The following is a 13,830-nucleotide window of genomic DNA, read 5'->3' as shown; positions in this document are numbered from 1 at the left end:
GTGTGTGTGTGTGTGTGTGTGTGTGTGTGTGTGCGTGCGTGCGTGTGTGTGTGTGTGGAGGTTAGTAGTTAAAAGTCTAGACTGCTAAAAAGGTTCAAACCTCCCAGACTATCATCATTGTGTCCTTGTGTAAGAGACTCAGCAGGACTGTCCCTGTTATTTAAAGCAGCTATAATTTCCTAAAACTCACACTCTTGTACATTTTATAGCTGAATGTGCTTATTCAGCTGGGACAGAAGGATATATATTCATCACGGATGCATTAAATTGATCAGAAGTGACCGTAAAGACATTGATACAGGGTTCGTACGGTCATGAAAATACTGGAAAAGTCATGGAATTTTAAAATGCCAATTTCAAAGCCTGGAAAAGTTTAGGAAAAATTAATAAACCCAGAAAGTTTTGAAAAAGTCATGGAAATTAATTTCACAAAGCTCTGTGCAATAGAATATATTTTTAATCAGGTCGGAGTGGGATCGGGCATATATCGCCTAGTTTTACTCAGTTATTTAATATAGCATGTAGGTTAGATGTAAATAAATCCACACAGAATATCAGATCGAATCAGTCGTATGAAAACAGCAGTGATTCAGGTATCTCATCCTCTCAAAACAGCTTCACATCAGCACATCTCACCTGCACTACGAGAGAGCTGCTGCATGCTGCGATACGAGATTTCCGCTCACGTTTCGGGACAGTTGACAGAATTGTCACTTGCCTAATCGGGTCACTGTTGCATCTTCACAAAACTGTATCATTTGCACATCTTTTTAAATCACAGTCACTTCCAAAGCGCACGCACATAAAGCAAAACACCTCGCGAGCACCAAATTGAGTTATTTTTCCGCAGCTTATTGCGCTTAAGCGGCCAAATACACACAAAAAGATGTCAAAATGCCCGTCCTGGCGAGTATCCTCATAAACACAGTCAGTTTTGTCTTAAGTGAATTGTAAGCAGTTGTTGAGAAAGCAAACCATTGTGTATCAGTACACTGGATCTGTCTTAAAGAGACAGCAGCCTAATAAAGCTGTGGCGTCTGTCATTAATGTTAATCAAACAACAAAAGACAAAGAGAAAATCCATCACTACTCATCACTAACTTTAATTTTAAGGATTAATCTGTTTTTAATTTACAGTTTGTTCTATTTCTGTACCTAAATACTACTGTTAGACATAAACGGTTTCCTAAATGAAATTCAGGTCCTGAGTCTAGTTGGTAATATTGGTTAAATCGATTATAATACTCATTGATGTGATGATATGTTCTCTTGTGTATCAGTACACTGGATCTGTCTTAAAGAGACAGCAGCCTAATAAAGCTGTGGCGTCTGTCATTAATGTTAATCAAACAACAAAAGACCATCACTACTCATCACTAACTTTAATTTTAAGGATTAATCTGTTTTTAATTTACAGTTTGTTCTATTTCTGTACCTGAATACTACTGTTAGACATAAACGGTTTCCTAAATGAAATTCAGGTCCTTAGTCTAGTTGGTAATATTGGTTAAATCGATTATAATACTCATTGATGTGATGATATGTTCTCTGCGTGGAGTAACGTCTGGCGCAGTCGCAGCTTGTAATTATTAGTAAAACAAATAGAAAGCAAATAAGTAGCATTAGTAGTCATTCATTTTAGTTAACATATGCTATGATAAATGTGAACATTTGAACAGTTTTATTCTTATATTATACATAGTCATGGACAATTCATGGAAATGTATTGGTAAAAATGTGTACCCTATTTATAGTGTTAAAAAAGATTTCTATTTCAAATAAATGCTGTTGTTTTAAACGTTCTGTTCATCTGTGATGAAAAATAAAATGCATCACAGTTTCCACAAAAATATTGTGCAGCACAACTGTTTTCAACATTGATAATAATCAGAAATGTTTCTTGAGCAGCAAATCAGCATATTAGAATGATTTCTGAAGATCATGTGACACTGAAGACTGGAGTAATGATGCTGAAAATACAGCTGCGCATCACAGAAATAAATTTAATTCTAAAATATATTCACATAGAAAACAGCTATTTTAACCTGTAATCATATTTCACAATATTACTGTATTTTTGGTCAAGTAAATGTAGCCTAAAACAATGTAGCAGTAAAAAAAAAAAAAATCATACAGACCCCAAACTTAGTAAAATGTAGCGTGTGTATAAAATATTTGGGGTGGGGCCAAAATTACAATATTAGTAGAGAAAAAAGAAGTTTGATCTTTACTGTTGAGATGATGCTGACAAACACACTAGCAATGACAGCAAAACTGTTTCAATCTGTTTGCACTACACAGTACCAAAATGATACAGATACCGTTTCATGTTGAATCTTGCTATGAAATGATCCTTTGATCAATTTCTAAAAGTGAAATATTTTCAGGGATTGATCATGAGCGTCTTCTCTGCAGCGGTAAGTGTTTTTCTGAGCACATCAGCAGTAAAGAGCAGCGTGATCAATAAATGATCAGAGAGGGCAGTATTAGCACAAGCAGTAAATAAGTGACATGGAGAGCTGCCGTCCTCTCTGACACGTCTGAACCCTGCACGAGGGCTGATATATAATGAGCTCTTATTACATGCCAAGCACTGCACTTAGCATGAAGCGTTTAGGGGTCGAGTGACGGCACAATCAGCAGACGTGCACGTGCTTACAATTCAGCACTCCAAATGTCAGCAATGCACATATTATTTTAAGTGATTAATATTTTGTCATCCAGCGAAGCGTCTCTCCAGGTTAGCGATGTGTGTCTGAGAGTGAGTGTGTGTGTGTGTGTGAGAGAGAGTGTGTATGTGTGTGTGTGTGTGTATTGTCTGTCTCATCTGCTGGCTGCGATTAGAGCTGAGCTCTGATAATGTAACAGGTATTCCCAATTAACAGCTAGTCCACGGAAGCGCAGGGATTAATGCCACTCGCAACATGGATTATATTCCCTCTGAACGCTGCTAATAAAGCTTCCGGCTGATCACGGATGACATCTTATTAAGATGATGCTGGAAGAGAGGGAGATGAAGGAGCTTTGTTGGACATCAATTGTGTTGCTGTGTTTCCTGCAGTAAAAGAGCAATTATTTTGAGGGCAGCCCATCAGAAACTCTAGTCATGTGTTCCTGTATGATGTGAAACTGCGGGAGGATGTGTTGACACAGTAGCTTTGAAATACACGAGATCTGCATCTTCTTCTCTTCATCTCATTTGTTCCTCTCTGTGTGTTTGTAACCACAGATCTGCCAAATGAACACTCAGTCTAATGAAACTAGAGAGAGAGCCAATGAAACACTGACAGTGAGGAACAGTTTTACTTTCAGAGCCAGATGGGGGAAGATGTTGCGATTGGTTTGGTTCATGGATCGCAACTCTTTATTGGAAAATTGTCTGGAATCAGATCATAAAAAGAAGTGATGCCACTAAACTTGTAGGTGCTCACTGTTTCAGTCTGTTTCCTTCCTGTGACAAACTTTGTATTACTACAGATTAAGTAAATAGTCACTCAGCCTTTAGTTTTCGATCTTACACATGATTTCAGCTGTTGATCAGGGACACAGTGGTGATAATTAAGGCTCATCCGTTGCAGGCCTCAAACCTTCAACCTTCAATTAGTTTTAATGTAACACTTTAGTGACCAATTCTCACTATTAACTAGTTGCTGTGAGCTGTAGCCAGCAGCCTGCTGAACTCTGGGTACTGCTGTGTGTGTACTATATAACTGAATGATATCTGTATGTATTCTTCCTGCATTAATGTGCCTGTTGTGGGAGTGTTCAGCTCTTTTGCGTGCACATTTGGGTGGCATTATGCTAATATTTCCACATAGTGATGTAGATATGTGGGGGCGTGTTAGAACGAGCCGTTTTAGGTAGGTGTAGCTGACTCTTAACTTTTATAAAGAATATCTCTTTGGATTTGAGACTTTAGTCTTTGCAACTTTACAGATCTTCTTTATGCACCAAGAGCTTGTAACACTCCAAAGAGAAAGGAAAACTTGAAATCGCATCATATGACCCCTTTAACTCTTTAGTATTGCGGTATTTGAGAGCTATAATGTCATGTGTTGCTGTCTTTTCCTTCGAATGCAGATAAATCGCCTCACTTCCTGCGTTTGGGGGATGTGGAGGTGAATGCCGGACAAAACGCCACGTTCCAGTGCATCGCCACTGTCCGTGATGCCGTCAACAACAAACTCTGGCTGCAGGTGGGACACACACACACACACACACACACACACACACACACCTGTACTAAACCAGCACGCGTCCAGCATCTGCCGCATTTCCCTTGACTGTAAAATATGACATTATTGCCTTTAAAATTCACACTTCAGTCCATCTTTACATCAACACCAAATGATACTGGGATTGTTTTGTCCTCCCTTTTAAAAGTAGGTTAGTCTGTTTGTTTTGCTATCATAACTACCCTTGTGAAAAAGAAGTACACTTTAACATACTTTAAAAGGAGTACTTACTATGGAAATAATTTACTTTAAAAGAATATACTTAAAGGGATAGTTCACCAAAAAATGATCATTCTGTCATCATTTATTCACCCTCCACTTGTGCCAAATCTGTTGAACACAAAAGAAGAGATTTTGAAGAACGCTGGTAACCAAACAGTTTCTGGTCCCCATTGACTTCCATTGTTTTTTGTTTTTTTTCTGTGGAAGTCAATGGCTTCTAGCAACTGTTTGGTTACTAACATTCTTCAAAATATCTTCTTTTGTGTCCCTTTAATTGCAGACTGAATGCAGTGTTGTTTAAATTAAAATATTATAGAGTTCAATTGGTTGAATTTTAGAGTGTTTTTTGACCCACTTAAGGACTTCAGTACATCTTTATATGTAATTTCATAATTATTTTGTCTTTAACATGGTTAAAGTGTTAGAGCTGACAAACGTTTATGATAAACCAAAATATACTTTAATGTAATTTATATTGAAACTTGTATGTCATGTATTTAAATATATTTGTAATTTGTAATGATGAAGTTGCAATTTAGTATACATTTAAAATACACTCCCCAATTAATAATATTAAATGTAATTTCTAATGTAATATCTATTAAATGTAGTATCAAATAACACAGTCCAGGTTTTTAAAAAAATACTTGAAGTACACTACAAGTGCACAAGTAATACAATTAAGCACACTTCTTTTTCACAAGGGTTTGATTAAGTATCGTTTCGCCCTGCTGTCTGTGACCCGTCAAAACAAAAGCTGTGACTGGTTTTGGTTTGTGATCTGTTGAGGAGCGTTGAGCTGAAGCTCAGATAGAGTTTTTAACACGAGCCGGTCTTTAGATCAGACCAAAGCTCTCAGCGAGACGAGCTTCACCCTAATTGGCCGGGAATGTCAAGTGCAGGATGTGCGGGAGCAAACAATTCTGCTGTTTTTAAGTTTGGTTTCACAATAGTCAAAGAATTGCATCATTGCTGGAAACTATATCCCATATTCATGGTCAACGGGTGTATATATAACCACAATTACTAATCAAGCAGCTGGAGAGACGCTGGCTTCATTAAAACTGAGCCTGTCACAGAGACAGCGTTTCCTCTCGCGCCCCTCAAACTTACCCACTTTATTCATCCCGAAGAAACATCCTGCTCTCTTAATGATGTCAGTGTCAGCGGGTTTGGTTTGCATGTGGTGCTCGCGCTGAGGTGGAGCCCTGCCGCTGACCTTTGATTTTGATTAACTGATGAGAGGCCTTCACTTTCTGAGAAGACGAATGATCAGCGAGAGACTGAATGAGAGGAAGTGCCTGACGGGGTGGGAAAGTGTGTAGCAGAAGTGACTTCATTAAAAAATGAAGAAAGCAAGCGAGTGCTGGTGTCTTCTGACTAATAGGAGACGGCAGTGTTGAAGAGGCTGATGAGTGATGGTTGGGAGCGCACGCTCTCACTCTTCACTCACACTGATGACCTGTGACACTGACCGCCGTCCTTCACGGCTTCTCTCAGGCATAGCACTGGAGCTTCACCGCTCATGAGCATAACAGCCCTAATCCTTCACAGCATGTGAACCCATCTCTGCATCTATTTAATAGATCCACGTACGGTTTCCAGGTGAAAGGCTTTTACTGTATACCACAACTAAGTAAGCAATAAGTAGAGTATCATACATCACTGTAGTTCAGCTATGGCTTACAATGGCTACAAATCCTGAGGAAACACCACAGACTGATCACAGATCATTTCTGTTTATTTAGTTTTATTTTTGTACTGTCGATTGTTTCCTCATCCATGTTTTATACCTGAACAACACTGATCTGTAAAGTAACTACCAGTAAATATCTAGTCGGCGGATTTAATTTCCTCTGAAAATGACAAAACTCTTCAAGCACGAAACTTGGATAATTGTGACTGTTGACTGTTGAGTTATGACATCTGAAGCAGTTTTACTGAGGGCAGATGACTGGATTGTTCAGTTAGACCTGCAGATATTTGATTTTTCGTCTCTGGTGTTGTCACATACAGCAGCGTAACGGAGAGGACATTCCAGTGGCGGAGAAGAAAAACATCAACCACAGGAAGTTTGCGGCCTCTTTCCGGCTGAGAGAAGTGAGCAGCCAGGACCAAGATCTGTACCGCTGCGTCACCCAATCAGAGAGAGGATCTGGAGTCTCCAACTTTGCTGGGCTCATCGTCAGAGGTAAAGCCTTGTTTTGTTACTTATGCCATCATTGTACTTTTCTGTATATTAAAATGCATAGTTCAGACTCTGAGCTCTGACAGGGGGAGCCATTATATGCCAAACATCTTCCCAAGTTTGTTGTAGCGTCTGGACCAATCAAACACACAATTTTTCATTTGATTTAACAAATCAGTTATTCATTAGATTAACAAATCGTCACAGTCCCCTCACCCAATAAACTGGATGCCAGGATGTCTGCAACGACACCAGGCCCCCCCTGGTAACCATGGCAACCACGACACCTCTGCTAGACCAGATCCATTTACGACCTAATGGCATGTTGAGAAACACCTTTCTCACTACAATTTCCATAGGAAATCCACAGTGCACAGTAAAAATTGACTCTTTTCTAATTAATTCATAGGAAAACCTTTCATTTCTCAGAGGGCGGGAAGTATAACTCGTTTGAAGTAATGGTGCTTCATATAACATTATCCAGAGAAACAAGTGTTAATGACATTGTGATGTTTGTACTGGCTACTGTATACAGGCCACCAGGGCACCATACAGACTTTATTAAAGAATGTGCTGATTTTATATCCGAGTTAGTGCTGGCTGCAGATAAAGTTTTAATTGTCGGTGATTTTAATATTCATGTTGATAATGAAAAAGATTCATTGGGATCAGCATTCATAGACATTCTGAACTCTATTGGGGTTAGACAACACGAGTCAGGACCTACTCATTGTCGAAATCATACTCTAGATTTAATACTGTCACATGGAATTGATGTTGATGGTGAAGCGTCTGGACCAATCAAACACACAATATATATTTTGTTAGCTATATTTAACAAATACTCTGTAACACCCCTCAGTTAACAAGCCATATGAGGACCTATGGACCCTTCCCCCGAAATGCGTAACACCTCAGGAGGGCAGAACAGGCCTCTGGTTCCATGGCAACCAACGCTGATATCACTGGGTTTATTGCCTAGAGGAATGCGAAGCAGGGAAAATCACTGCATGTTCCATAGCAAGAGGCACAATGCACAGTAGAAATGGACTTTTCTACTAATTAATTCATAGGAAAACCTTTCTTTGAATGAACACACATATCCTTCAGGTCATGGTGTATGTTGTCTTTGATATTTTTAGACTATTCTATGCATGCTTATGATGGAACCCATTCCTGTTATCTTGCCTATATGTAATCCTACCATGTTTAGTATCTATGAATTCGCCTTCTGATGATCTAAACGAGCGTGTATATTATATGTTGGTACATAGGCAATATATTAGTGTCCTGAGAATCTTTAGTAATTTCGATTCAAGTTCCATTTGCAAATTACCATGCCCTCACACAAAGGGTCATAAAAACTCCCCAGTATCTCAAAACTCCCACTTGGGATTCCGGCCTTTCTCATTGGACAAGCCCATCTTGAGAGGCGTGGATCTTCTCCGACCTTAAAGGCCTCACACCATGTGACCCGCCCAGAGTCGGTGGTTCTGTTAGGTTTTGAGAAGATGTGAGCTACAACGCTCCAGGACATCCTAAGTTTTGTGCCAGGCCTTCGGCCTTGATTTTCCATTCACCAAGATTCTCTGACTCAAACTGGTTCTTTTTCATCAACCAACTTCAGCAAAGATCAACTTGAACCTTCAGATTGCATCAAGCCTCTCTTTCAGACAGACGAGACGTGCAAGTATTCAAACTTAGTCTTATTAATTGATACATTAGGTATCATTTGCACCTTTTTACAAAGGTGTGTTTGAACTAAGAATCTGACGTTTCCCTCAGGTGTAGATCTGCTGAATATGCAAATGGTTCCATAACTTCATTTTCTTATTCTCCCTTCTCTCTACTGCGTTAAGCTTTAACCCTTTCCTATACCAACTGTATGTGTGTGTGTGTGTGTGTTTATGTGTATGTTAGACCAGTTTAATTGTTTATGTAGTATGTTAGACTAGTTTAAGTGTTTATGTAGTTAATAAAGCGTTACTTGTATCACACTTGACGTTGTTCATTGTTTACTCATAACTGGCGTCCCTAATCATGCAGATTTATGCTGCAGGCTCTGTGTAGAGTTGTACAGTAAGAAAGTTATTTCCCTTAACCAGGAAATTAACGTTCTTAGAATTGACAGACAGTTGACCCTGAGAGGTCAAGTAAATATCTACAGCGGATCTAAATATTTGTAATTAATTATAACTAGTTATGATTAATTATTCATATTTCCCCATGAGCTGATTCGCTACATTGTAATGAGAATGGTTTATAAATTAGTTGTCTACAAAAGAAAAGTTTCCCTGTGGTTTTCTGAGAAAATAAATAAATATTAGTATTGTGATTGTACTGTTTTTATTTAAAATAGTAATAATAGTAAATATTGTTATCTAAGATAAAATTATTATGAAATGCTTTACAGTTGAGTAGTATTATAATGATATTTCTTGATTTTTTATCATTTTTAATTAGATGTGTTTTCCCAATATGTTCTGCCTGTTTTTTTTGTTTCTTTTTGACACAATGCACATACACCTGTGACAGTTTTATCCCATCTAATTATATTGTTATCATATAAGTGCCAATTATTAATTGAGCAGTTTCTGAATATTCAACTGTGTTATGAAAGGCTAGAGAAGGCGTGTTTATGATCATATATAATGAATAAAGGCTGTGTCTGTATAAACTAGTTTAAGGCCTCATCACCCAAAGCTCTGTGATCTTCTGCTCAAGTCAACGAGATGCAGGCTACAGCGATCATCTGCTTATTTAAACGCCGCTAAATAATACTAACGTATTCATATTTGAATTACCATTGGGCGCATGATGCCATATTAATATGCACAACCTGTTTATGCAAACAAATCTCATTGGGTGCTTTTATGGTGACTTCGCCCGAACCCTTCTGTACGCGAGAGCGCTGCCGTTTTGGGTCCGGAGAGTGGCGCGTGAGGTTCCCGTGCACAGATGCGACTTTGAGAGGAGTGCAATAGTTAGCGGCGGCCGCAGGGCAGAAGGGCCAGCTGAGTAGCAGCCACACTGACAGCTCAGATATCTCCACCACACTTCCCCAGCTGACATCCTGCTACAAGGATACCAAAGATGGTAATTTCAGCGGAAATTTTTGGGCCATGGATTTGTGCGTGCGCTAATGGGAGCTGGCACGGAGTTGCCTATTGTCGCGCGTGACCCCGGGCGAGTGCTTTATTAGCTCCCACTCTCCCTAATGCGGGACGACAGCGGGCCCTCCCGGCTGTTTGGGGCCGCTTTGTAACAAATGAAAATTTCAGTGGCGAATTCCTATGCTGGAGAAGCATCGACCTGCGTGTCCCCCAGCTGCAGGAAGAAAGATGGAAGAGGAAAAAAAGCAAAAAGTAAAAAAACACAACAGAACAGAGTTGTGGCCTCGGCGCGTTTAGCCCAGGGTTTCCAGTAACGACATTAGCCCTCTCGTGCTTGTAGAGAATAAACCGAATTGACAAGACGTGTGCTGTGAAACAGATTCGAACGCAAGCAGTCAATAAACACTGCCCTGTTTTTATTGGACAGACCACCACAAACTCGCTCTTCAAGTAAAGCCTCCAGTTGGAACTGACGTCACTCAGAAAACCATCTACTTTATAGTCCCCAAAAATGAATAGACCAGGGTTTCTCAAATGGGGGTTTGTGAGTTGATGAAAAGATAATTAATTAAATTGAATGTAATATTTTACAGCAAATCGGGCTGCACAATTAATCAAAATAAAACTGAAATAGAGTACTTGTCCAAAGTTTGGAAACATTACGATTTTAAATGTTTTAAGTCTTTTAATGCTCACAAAGGCTGCATTTATTTGGTCAAAAATACAGTAAAAAGACTAATATTGTGAAATATTATTACAATTTAATGTATCTGTTTTCTATGTGAATATCTGTTCAACTGTAATTTATTGCTGTGATGCGCAGCTGTATTTTCAGCATCATTACTCCAGTCTTCAGTGTCACATGATCTTCAGAAATCATTCTAATATGCTGATTTGCTGCTCAAGAAACATTTCTGATTATCATCAATGTTGAAAACAGTTGTGCTGCTCAATAGTTTTGTGGAAACCATGATATACTACCATTCAAATGTTTGGTGTGAGTGTGAGTGTGAGTGTGTGTGTGTGTGTGTGTGTGTGAGTGTGAGTGTGTGTGTGTGTGTGTGTGTGTGTGCTGTGAACTTGTTTTTACTACTTTGTGAGGACCAAAAGACCGCACAAAGAAAGCAAAATAAGGAAAGTTTGGCTTTGTTTGACCCCAAAGACATGATCTTTTATATAAGACTAAAATGTCTAAATATAGACATAAAATGTCTAAATATACTATTGTCCAAACCTAAACCTACCAACTAAAGGACCGCACAAAGTTGTATAAACAAGGATAAAATTAATACTTTTATTCAACATATATGCATTAAATTGATCAAAAGTGACAGTATAGACATTCATAATGTTACACATTTCTATTTCAAATAAATGCCGTTATTTTTAACTTTCTATTTGTCAAAGTATCCTGAAAAATATTTCCACAAAATATTAAGCAGCAAAAATATCAGAATGTAATAATATTTCACAATAGTAACATTTTTACTCTATTTTTGATCAGTAAATGAATGCAGCCTTGGTGAGCAGAAGAGACTTTTTAAAAACATAATGTTTCCAAACTTTTGACAAGTACTGTATATGTTAAATCAAATTGCAAGTATCAAATCAATTTGAAATAATAAAATGCAGTCTGTTTGCTGCATTGCAAGTTTCAGAGTGAAGAGTGGCACTGTGTTCATTTACACGCGTGCAGCTTATAAAAGTGTGTTTTCAGAGCGGCTTGTTCACAGTAAATGCTTCCAGCATTTTTGCGGGCAGAAGCTTACAGCATTTCACTGATATTCTGCCAGGACAGAAGTTTGAGGATTTGAAATGTGTAAAGCTTTGAGGGTTTGAATGCTTGAAAGTGAATCATTTAAGACATTTGCATTGTAACATGTGTTCACTCTTTACGAGAACCAAAACTAAGAGTATGAACACCCTTAAAACTATTTCCGTTAGCAACACAAGACATTTTTATATGAAATGAAATGTCATATTGCAATTCAAAACACAATTGCAATATATGACAAAGTAATCACAATATAATTTTTTGACCAGGTTGTGCAGCCTATATATAAACAATCTAACATAAAAATATAAATTATAAAAAAAAATCAAAATAAAACACTGAAAAATATATTTAATATTTTATCTGTTTACTTGCATGTCATGTGACCATTAACCAACATCAGAGAATCATGAACATGTAAATATTTGATTAAATTATTGAAATATTAACTTAAAATCTGGCTTCAAGTGAATATTTTACTTCTGGCAAGGAGTTCGGCTGACAAACACGTTGGTGAATCCCTGTAAACAACTGATTTGAAGATTATCAAAAACAACATTTTTTTAATCCTCCAAGAACCATTTAGCCAAATCAAACCTGTACAGCCAGAAGTTGAGGAATCACACCTCAGTAGCCCAACATGGGCCGAACCCACAGAAACCTCCACAGATTTCTCTCAGATGCAGGTGCGTTTGTGTCGGAGCGAGACGTGAGAGCGATATGGAGACGATGATTGTTTACTACTAGTGGTTTTCTAATGACTAGATAACAGGCTGTCAAATACGCTTAGAGAGACAGCCAGAGATCAGACGAGGCAGATTTGAAAGACTCCAGCGCTGCCTCCACGGTGCATGACGACGACACGAGTTCAAAGACAGATCGTTAAAGTTTGATGAAGCGTGATGATACTTCCTGATGACGAGCACACACAACAAACGCAAACAAACCAAAAGAGCCAAAATGTCAACAACTCTGAAATCTGAGAGAACAGAACAGAACAGGGCTGCTTTTCACTAATGTCACACGCATCGGCTTCCTGATGTTGATACGCACCAATGATTCATTCAGTTTCACCAATATATCCTTCAGATGCTCACTTGGGCTGCATTCTGGGTCTAAAGTCAACATTTAGCCAAACATGCCAAATGCAAAGACTGTGAATATTCATTAGTGCTCACACTGCTACATTTTGCTGTTCAGTATCAGTCAGTCAGATTATTATTTTTTTTCACAAAAGTTTCATCTGCTCACCAAGGCTGCATTCATTCAATCAAAAATAGAGCAAAAACGGTAATTTTGTGAAATATTACAATTTAAAATAACTGTTTTCTATGTGAATATCTGTTAAACTGTAATTTATTTCTGTGATGCGCAGCTGTATTTTCAGCATCATTACTCCAGTCTTCAGTGTCATGATCTTCAGAAATCAGTATAATATGCTGATTTGCTGCTCAACAAACATTTCTTGTGCCGCCCAATATTTTTGTGGAAACCGTGATGGATTTTACTTTCCCAGATTGCTTAATAAATAGAAAGTTCAAAAGAACAGCATTTATTTGAAATAGAAGTCTTTTGTAATGTTATGAATGTCTTTACTGTCACTTTTGATCAATTTAATGCGTTCTTGATGAATAAAAGTATTCATTTCTAAATAAAATAAAATAAATAATCTTACTGACCCCAAGCTTTTGGCAGTGCGTTGGCGGTCAGAGTGTTTTCTGGTGTCAGATGTCACCTATATTGGTGAGTTAGACTTTGGTTAAGGGTCGGACCAGCATTTGATGCTTGATGAGTGTTAGTTTTGGAGCCCGACTGCACACCTAGAAGCCGAGTGTGTGAGAGGTGATTACACATCTGTCAGCACTGAGAGAGAGACAGACTGATGTGCAATAGACAGGGATCAGTCTGTCTAACGCTGTCCGTCAGGTGTTAGATTGCCGTGTCCCCTGATCCATATTCCGCTCGGTTGCTGTCATCTCTCTCCCTTCACAAGCCCCATCAAAACTTTACAATGAAAAAGCTGTGATGCTTCCCACAGGAAATATTTCCTTTTGCTTTTCCTCCCTCACATATTCTCCTTCCCTTTATCTCTCTCTCTCACACTCTTCCTTTACCTCCTCTTTTTTAACTCGGCCTTGCTTTGATCAAACATGTCCCTGCCAGGTCCCCGCGCGTGTGAAATAAATGACAAAAAAATATTATTTCTCTGACTATAAGACGTCGAGTCGAGGGCAAGTGCATTTTCCAATTGCGTGATTGAAGTGTTCAGCAGTCTAGGTGTGTGTGTGTGTGTGCGTG

General features: G+C 38.5%; 1 protein-coding gene across 1 annotated transcript in view; it reads left to right on the top strand.

The window, feature by feature from the left end:
- The window catches only part of ptprk (protein tyrosine phosphatase receptor type K), a 159,848-nt gene that overhangs the window by 79,002 nt on the left and 67,016 nt on the right, over positions 1–13,830 (top strand). Inside the window, exons 6-7 of the mRNA XM_016575224.1 lie at positions 4,081–4,196; positions 6,474–6,648. Coding sequence (XP_016430710.1) covers positions 4,081–4,196; positions 6,474–6,648 — 291 coding nt within the window. The remainder of the gene's footprint in view (positions 1–4,080; positions 4,197–6,473; positions 6,649–13,830) is intronic.

The sequence above is a fragment of the Sinocyclocheilus rhinocerous genome, unplaced genomic scaffold (genome assembly GCF_001515625.1).
Source record: "Sinocyclocheilus rhinocerous isolate Xijiao unplaced genomic scaffold, SAMN03320098_v1.1 scaffold1044, whole genome shotgun sequence".
Classification (NCBI taxonomy): domain Eukaryota; kingdom Metazoa; phylum Chordata; class Actinopteri; order Cypriniformes; family Cyprinidae; genus Sinocyclocheilus; species Sinocyclocheilus rhinocerous.
This window is presented reverse-complemented; position numbering and strand designations above follow the sequence as displayed.